A 9,284-nucleotide genomic window follows, 5' to 3' on the forward strand; every position below is an offset into this window, starting at 1 on the left:
CTGGCCAGCGCCCCTGACTAGGGAGAGCCTGGGCAAGAGCCAGGAGGATCACACACAGCCAAGAGCTGGAAGAGTCCTGCCAAGGAACCAACTCCAGAGACCGCCACAGCTTAAGGGGCAAAACACTGGAGAAGGCTGCTGAAAGAGAGCTGTTCTTGAACAAAGCAGTCTTCATTTCTGGTTACAATAATGACTTTTTAAAAAATTACTCGAAACTAATAAGCAAATAAGCTCTTCTTACACTACAAGCAGAGAAGCATTTCTAATGATCACACTTTCAGACCCAGCAAGGCAATCTTTCCTCTTGGTCCAATCCAGCCATTTAAGCTAAACTGCACAGCCTCATGATCTTACAAAATCTTTCAGCTGTGAATTTTTTTGGGGAAAGAGCCCTACAGGCTCCACCAGGAACAATAAACAGGTATTTTCAGAGGCAGGAGGAGTTATTTTTCACATCACTACTGCATTAACAAATATTGCAGAGAGTTCTTCTCCTTTATTAGATCATTTAATAGCCACCCTTCCTTCCTAATAACTCCATCTGCAAAGATATAAAGCATTATCTTTAGTACAATGAGCTGATGGATGTAAAAATCGATTAAATCAAGAGAAATAGGATCAATCTGATCAATCTTAGTCAAAAGATACAAAAACACCAACTCAAATTACCTGTTTTTTTTAAATAGATTTAGACATACACAAACATACTGATAGCTAACACCACTATCAATCTCAGCAAATTGATATAATTGATATTCAGCTCTAAAATTCATTGTAAGGCCTTAATCACAGGCTTTCTGATATCTTTGTTGCCCTTCTAGGTTAAAAGCTGGAACAACTGCATTAGTCTAAGTGAAGATTTTTTAAAAAGCATATTTTCACATTTTTTCTTTCCTTGTGCTTTCATTAAAGCAAGCGAAGAAGAACTTTTAAGATTACAGGATGCTTTCACTGAAGAAATTTAACTTTAAATACACATACATAATATTCTTAAACGTAGTGCAAATATCAACAAGCCAATTACGGTTTTGCAGTAATTAAATCTTTGGCTTGCAGCAAACTATGTAAAAAATGATCTTTGTTGAGAAATGTTGCGATGGATAAATTTTTATCAACTTCTATATGTATCTTGAAATCAGCAATAGGCACAGTTTAAAGAGCTCCTTTTGTACTTCACTGTCTCTCCAGACGGTGGTTTTATTTAAGGCAACACCTAAAACGCATTGTTCTGGGTTACTACAATAACTGGGACATAGTCTAACACAATTTAAAGTACAATCATTATACAAATCGAGAACACGAGCGTTTCCAGTTAAACTCTTTTTTGCCTTCTCTGAGTACCTACAGCACACTGAAGTCCTACTCCTTACATCTCGAAGCTATGATAATACACGTAACGGCAACTGTTAAAGGTCACAATTTAGCAGTAACCCATGCCTTGTACTCCTGTAATAAGAATATACCTACACAAAATAATATTACTCCTACAAAGCATAAGAAGTCTCAAAAACTGCCATCGTTCGTGGATGTTCATACTACAAGTGTAGGGGGTTTGTGTGTTGGAGCGGTTTTTTTCCTGTGAACGGGACTCTCTTACTCTGTAATCATACGTAGCATCTGGATTTTCATCACAGGCAATAACTTCTGGAGCCATCCAGTACGGAGTTCCAATGAAAGTGTTTCTCCTGCCAACTGTCCTGTCCAGCTGAGCGCTCACGCCGAAATCCACTGCAGGTGGGAAAAGAGCAAAATAAAGTAAGAGGGGAAAAATAGTGCAGTGATTACTTCTGTAAGGTGATTTGGAAATAAAACCCTGTGGATGTTCCACGTGGGAGGACCACGCAGAGGAGAAATATGATAATTAATACTGAGGCAGCCAAGCCCTTGTGGTTCACATGCAACGTGCTTGGGCCACAAGCCTCAAGAGACATGGCAGCATACGACCACCTCTCCTGCACCTCTCACCGGCCTGGCTGTACAGAAGGGAGCGTACAGCTGCAAAAATACTGTGTGGGAGGCTGAAGAAGGGCTATTCCCTTCCCAACTGGTGAAGCCAAGCACCTTTGCCTATAGAGAGGGAGCTGCTTCCCAAAGGTACCTCTCATGCTATGGGAAAACCACATGCATGAACATGTCTCCTTTTCAGCTGTCCACCTTTTCCACTCTAAAATCAGACAGCAAAAATAATCTGTTGCTCAGTGAATTGCTCTCTGCTCTAATGCACACAGCAGATGCGTCAATAGGAGCAAAAGATGAGGATTATTAAGGGGTGCCAACTTTGAGCACATATGCACACGGGTTGCAAAAGAGATGCCCATTTCATTACAGGGCAATTACATTACAAGGGTGTTGTCCTCCCTTTGGTTCTCCCGTTCACAACAACAGTGATATATGCCTTTCTACACCAGTAACTGCAACTGCTCTAGGAGGGCTGTGTCCGCTTCACCGCATCCATCATCTGAGCAACACTGACAAACTGGTGTAGATGAGCTCGGTGGGAACAACGGTTTGGTAGTTACCGTGCTCCACTTTGGACCAAAAGGAGGAAAGCTCTCCTGAGAGCTTCCTCCTCCAGCAGCCGGGACATCTTCCCATGCCTCATGCTGCAGGAAGGTGTAATGCAAAACAGAAGGGATGTGGGCTGGGTGGGAGGGCTTCAGCATGGCTCTATATTTAACCAAAAAAAGGTGGCGAATGTAGCGTGATACAAACACAGAAAGTTAAAGTGTGCGGTAACTGGAAGAGACAGATTAGAGAGAAGGAAAAAAAGAGTTTGTCCACTTGGAAGGGAGAGAAGAGGCCAGGGATGAGCATGGTTTTCGGCAAGCACGCCAGAGCTGGAACTGCGTTTTGAACTTGATGCCACAGCTCCCCCGAGTGTGCTGCCCAGATCGTATTTCTGTGTCCAGAACCTGCACAGCAGGTGCTATTTTAATTAAAGCCAAATAAAAGAGTGACTCCTGTCACTTCCCAAGTCCAGAATAAAGGGAATCAGAACGAACTCAAGTCACACACTGCTCAGTGGGAGGCACAAAACGGTCACCTCACCAATTCTGGCGTGAAAGCCAACATCTTCTAACAAAATGCATGCCCTCCTCCCAAAGCAAGAGGAAATACGTGCAGGGCCTCGATTCACATGGGAGCAGTGACAGAGTGCACATTCTACAGAACATGTCCCAGGGCTCTTAGAGGATAAAATCAGTTTAGGAACATCAGAAAACAAAGGTTGAATGAATGAGGAAGTGGACGTGCGTGCCTACTTACCGAGTTTCACTTCTGCGTTCTCTGTTAACAACACATTTTGCCCTTTGATATCCCTGTGAATCACATGATGGGCATGAAGATGTGCCAACCCCTGCATCAAGAAGAGGAGAGGAAGGAGAGGACATTCAGAGTTAGGCTCTTGGCTTAGCAACAGACTACCGGTACCCAGCACCCCCAAAGCCCATAGAACTGGGTGTCAGGCTCTCGCTCAGTGGCTGGGTGCAATGGGACCCGCGGGAGCCTTGTAGCAGCATACCACCCGCACAGCTTTTGGTAATGGAGCAGAGACACAGGCCTCATGCACACGCTGTACCTAAATACAGCCCAACATCTGCACTGTGCAAACACCTCTCAGCTGTCATGTGAAGAAAGTTCAGCTCCCAGAAAGTCTCCATGCAATGACACTATAAATGACATCAGCGTCAGCGTACGTCACTGACATCTGACACACACAGGGTCACCCAGAATTTAGCATGGGAAGGGGGGTGGAGGGAGAAAGGAGGCAGCATCAGCATGCATATATGTACCCCCGAGAAGGGGGTGGGAGGGTGATGGACTGGCAGTTCTGTTTGAGGGCAAGGGACGACTGATGACAAACAAAAGCTCTGCTACAAAGCTGCAGTTCTCTTCTCTAGCCTCCATAAATATGAAGCCAGATAATTGTTCCTCAGGAAAAAAAAACATGCAAAAGACCAAAAAAAAAAAAAAAGCATGAGCATTATACTTTCCAAAGGAAACAAAACCTCCTGGCATACGGTGCTTTTTGTTGAGACAGCACCTGGATGCATGCCCCAAAGCGTTAGCCATGTGGAGGGAGGGTTGAGGAAGACATATGTTGCATTTTACTCTCTAATGTAATTGGGAGAACAACAGGCAACCCTCTTAGCAACTGCCTGTATTTTGGTTTCTCCTCAGCTCTCTGCTCGGAAAATTGTAGTCTCCAGTGGGATCATCTTGCCTGTTCGTGTTGCCCTCACAGGCTTTTATGTTTTACGAAAAATAAAGAAATAGAACCTTTACAGCTGCAAGAGGTTAAGAGTGTAGTGGTTGCTGTAGAGAAGTATTTCCTAACACATGTTCTTCATTAAATGATCATTTACCAGTTTGCCTACATAACCATTGGGCTATTTTCTTTTTTTAAAACAGTTAATGAGCGTGACAAAAAAAACCACTATCCACAGCTCCTCCCCACACATGTCACAAGCGAACCAAGTGAACGGCTGATGTCCCCGAGACCCTTCGCTGGCTGCTAGTGCTAAGTGTGGTCTTATTTTTCACAGAAATGAAGGCTTTTCCACAGCTTCACACAAGATACTTTTTAAAGCCTTTTGCTACACCAATCCAGCCAGAAAGATAATCGTCTGTTCTCTCCAGAGTACCATCTAACCTTACTGAAAAAACACATCTGAGTTTGCGAACGGCTGGGAGGAGACAGAAGGGCACGTCTCCATTCTCCTGCAGTCCCCAGGCCCCCCCAACCATGCAGGGATCCACTGGGTCAACCCTCACCTGTGTCTCCACCTGCACCAATCTTTGGCACACTAGCTCATTTTAACTTTCTGTTACACAACCTCTCTCCTCCATCTCTGACAAACTCGGTATTGAATCAGGTTTTGCAATCTCTCATAGCAATGTGAGTTTAGCATTCCTTTTTTCCAGATATTCCAGTTCCTGCCAGCAAGCAATTAGGGCTCCTTTTGCAAATCTCTCACAGGAATGAGAAAACAGCTTTCACCTAACTCTTTTCTGAGGTAAATCATTTTTATCTCTTCTCAGCGAGCGTGGCTACTTTACCTAAGGAGAACCTAGAATGAATGCAACATAGCATGCAATACCTCCAAGGTCACGCAGTTCTCAAATCAAGCATAAGATCAGTCCTGCAGAAGTTAGCTTTCCTCATATTAAAGCATGCTATCCATTTGATTTGAAATTCAGCCATCAGTAGGTATTCAACTTTTCTTCTCCCTCGTAAACAACTCAAAATGTGCCAGCCCAAACGCCAGCAGCTGGACTCTCTCCTAGCATTCGGAATTAGAGCAAGAGACCAGAATCGTACGTCTCCCTCCCTCACCGTCTTAAAAATCGCCAAGGCAGAGCAAATGTGTAACACAGACAACAGCAGCATTGATTTATGCAAGAGCCAGTGGTGTAGTGGTATGGGTAGGAGGCAATTTGTTTTACAAAAAAGCACGAGGAAAACCATACCAGATTTACTTAGCGCAGCAAACAAATGCCAATTCAAAAAGCACTTAAACTGTACCAACTGGAAATTAAATATGAGGAGTAATTAGTTATAGCCTCAGTTTTAGAAAAACTTGTAAGTGGCATCCCTCTTCCTGAGAAACTTTTGCAGTGCCGCCTGCTACCACTCCACAACGCACAGCCACGTACAACGTAGCTGCTTGCTCTAGATAGACTGCAGGAATACCTAGTATGCGAGCACATCGCAGCACAGAAGTCCTGACTGCTGGCCTGAGTCAACAACTCCCTTCCTCCACAGACTTGATTAGGAACAGAGAAAGACAGCTGCAAGCATATTTGGAAAAGCCCATTCCACACCCTATTGTGTTACGACACTGTTACAACCTCAGGCTTCTCAAAAACTGTGTCTTATGGACACTGTTTCACAGCCTCTACAATAGGTAAGGTCACTGGTTCTTCCACTGGCTTCTCATGGCTAAAAATTGCTATTTTCTGCAAGGCTGCTGTTACAATACAGTACAACTCACACTGAGTTAAATGATGCGGAGCAGACATCTATCTGCTCCTACGCACTCTCCAAGTGATGACATGGCTAATGGAATTGATCAGAAACAGCTTCTTGCAGAACCTCAAGCTAGGCTACATCTCTGTAAGACTGTTTCTGTGTTTTCAAGTGGAGCAGACTATTTTCCTTACCCGGAGAATCTCTCTGGAGATATATGCTATCCAGTCTTCTTTCAAAGTATTCCCTTTCGTGTTCTTCACAAGGTCTGTGATAGAGCCTGCTCCACAAAACTCCATAACAAGCTGCAAAACAAATATCAGCATACAACCAACATTAAACACAGTTCCCAGCTGTCTAGCAAAGCAAAATAATCAGGTTGCAGCATTGATTTGGGAAACCCTTGTGAAGCAGAGAATATCATTTACTTTACATCTCCTCCTGGAAAACGGATTCAAACCAAATGTCTCCAATGTGTGTCAGACATATATGGAATATGTCTCACATCAGTTACCACATTTTCAAGGACTGATTTAATCACTGTAATTTAATGCTGGGAATCTGGATTTGCTCAGCTATGCAAAATGCATTAGCAGCAACAGGAGTAAGAGCACATCCAGCACTGAAGGAATCAAACTGATCACACCATTGCAACACATCTTATTCTTTAACTCCCATTTATTTATGGAAAAACATGCACTGATGTCTGTACCCTGCCATTTCAAACCCGAACTTCAGTCCTCTAGAGGGTGTAGGTGAGGTGGGAAGAGTAATGTAATGGGTACAATTCTCAAGTGCAGCTTTCTTTTTACAGCCACACATTCTTACTTCTCAGCTCGTCTGCCTTGTTCCCATGAAACATGTTACTATCCATCTGTGAGATGGGGAAAAAAAGGTTACTTAAAGAGCAAATCCATCGCTAATAGCAAATCTTGGTTCAGCCATCCTCTTAAGGATGCATGATTAGCCTATGTGATTCACTTATCTATCTGATCAGGCAAGCACCAAATTCTATTAGTTTGTCTTTCCATAATGTGATATTTCTGTCATCCTCAAACTATATCCAAAAGGGAAAGACTTATGAACATGCTTGAAAAATATCTGCTTACCCACAGTTGGTCATCATGTCCTGGAGGACTCTTCTTAATGAAAGCACCATAGTAAGTTGCAATATTTCTATGATGAGAATATTTCTTTAGCATATTAATCTCCAGTTTGATTTCTTCTTCTTCGTCCTTTGGGAAAAAACCAAAAAACATATGTTTAATACATGATGTGCCTTATTATTTCCTCTTCTCTTTCACACAAGTAGATTTTTAAAAAGTTCAATTTATAAAAGTTCATCATGCTCAGTAAACACATCCTATATTCATGCCATCAAAATCTTGTTTATTGACACGGTCTAAAACAGACCTTTACTTTCCCAAGTTTTTAGAAGTGCAAAAAAGCAAATGAAGCATGCACTGGACTTCATCCAATGATGGCGCAGGACAGGATCTGTTTAAAAACCCTATGCTTGTAATACCTTAGGCAAATACATAGCTAGCAGGCTTGTATTCTACGTAACCCAGAGAACTAGAAAACCGGAAAAATCTGTGACTTCATGATAGAGGAGTATCATTTCCATCTTCCTAATTTTTTTTCCTTTAATTTTGAAAATTGCAAACAGTTCTATTTAAATGCCAGACAGTGGCTCAGCGCAGCCTCTGAGGTTGGTCCCCCCACGGTGGGGACGACAGGGTCCCACCTCACTGCCAGCACGGGGCTGGCGCAGGAAAGCAGAGGTGGAGATCAGGAATTCCTCTCGCTGCGCAGACAAGGCATTCGCCTCATGCACAAGTTTCCTCCTCCTCCATCTGCCTCAGTGGAGGAAGAGCAAGTGCATCAGGAAGAGAGGGCCAGGAGCCCGGGCGATAAACAGGATGCTGGGACACAAAGGCGGAGGGAAGGATTTCCCCCGGCCCGCCCCCCCCCCCCCGCATAGCAGAGAGCAGCTCAGGTGAAAGGAGGTCGTCCCTTCAAAGAGCTGAAATGGCTAACACTATGCAACCACTCCTTAAAAACATCCACAATCCGTTTTTGAAGTGACAGTAGGACACGCTGCATGGAAGGATCCATGCACGTTTTGAGGTAATGTCTGAGCAGGCAGCCAGCAGACACCAGAGAAGAAGGAGCAGACACCATCCCACCACCATCCCTCCTTCATCTCCCTCTTACCACACCTAGACAGCGGGAGGCCTCATCCAGCACCTCTCAAGCAACAAATGAAGACGCAGCTGGTTTACCCCTTTAGGCACAACCTCCGTTTGCTCCACAACTTTCTAGCCTTAGATATCCAGGGGGAAAATGTCTACCTTAAATTGATTCCAGGAAGAAACCGAAACCTCTGTTCCCTAGGGTGGCTGCCTGATGGAAACGGTAGCACGTATTTTGATTATCCTGTAATGTCAAAGCTGATTACATGAGAAAATTTTAAGCCTTAAACTTCCTTGCAATTTGTACCATGCTAGCAATCAAATACCCTATTTACGACATATGCAGATGTTAATACTAAGTACATGTTAACTATTTATACACACTGGTACACATGGCTTTAGCAAAAGAAACCACCCTATGCTACAAAGCAAACAATTATTTCAAACACATTAATAGTGGGATGCAGAGCTTACTCGTAAATCATTATGAGAGAATCTCCAAAATGCACCAGGGATAAACTATTCTTAAATCTTCTCATGACGCATCTTTAAAGTAAAATACTGTGTATTTCTGGAACACTGAACAAAACAGTAAAATAATCTTGTAAACCAAAGTTCTCAGTGAACAGCAGCCGTGGGAGAAAGCATTATCAGAACAGCTTTTTGAGCCAAAAGCTAACTCGGTGCTTCCTCAGCTGCTTATGTTGTCCTTGCTGTTGTGTGATCTTTTTTATTGATTTAGACCATATGCCAAAAAAAAAAAAGAAGAAGAAGAAATGCTTTACTAGAAACTACCACACTGAACTTTGAATTTAGGCAAAAATACTGTAATAGGAGCTTTGTTAAACTCTAATGGTTTGGGACTTATTCGCTGATAGTTTAATATATGTAATTGGATTAATCTGCTATTTTGTACTGATTTTTCATATAAAAATTTTTTCCTACCCTCAGCACATGAACACAATAGCTTTTACAATACAATGGGCAGGATGTCCTAAAGGTTGTTCATGTTTATCTATTGTAACAGCCAAAATGAAATGCTTAGACAGCATCTATTTCTGAAAAATAAAATAATTTAAAAAACGACACCGCCCCCCCCCCCCCCCCCCACAAACAAAACA

General features: G+C 42.9%; 1 protein-coding gene across 1 annotated transcript in view; it reads right to left on the reverse strand.

Moving 5' to 3' along the window:
• The window catches only part of MAP4K4 (mitogen-activated protein kinase kinase kinase kinase 4), an 85,694-nt gene that overhangs the window by 50,705 nt on the left and 25,705 nt on the right, over nt 1–9,284 (reverse strand). The window contains exons 2-5 of the mRNA XM_009578073.1: nt 7,078–7,203; nt 6,163–6,273; nt 3,265–3,355; nt 1,598–1,728 (exon numbers count right to left, since the gene is read on the reverse strand). Coding sequence (XP_009576368.1) covers nt 1,598–1,728; nt 3,265–3,355; nt 6,163–6,273; nt 7,078–7,203 — 459 coding nt within the window. The remainder of the gene's footprint in view (nt 1–1,597; nt 1,729–3,264; nt 3,356–6,162; nt 6,274–7,077; nt 7,204–9,284) is intronic.

The sequence above is a fragment of the Fulmarus glacialis genome, unplaced genomic scaffold (genome assembly GCF_000690835.1).
Source record: "Fulmarus glacialis isolate BGI_N327 unplaced genomic scaffold, ASM69083v1 scaffold6190, whole genome shotgun sequence".
Lineage (NCBI taxonomy): Eukaryota > Metazoa > Chordata > Aves > Procellariiformes > Procellariidae > Fulmarus > Fulmarus glacialis.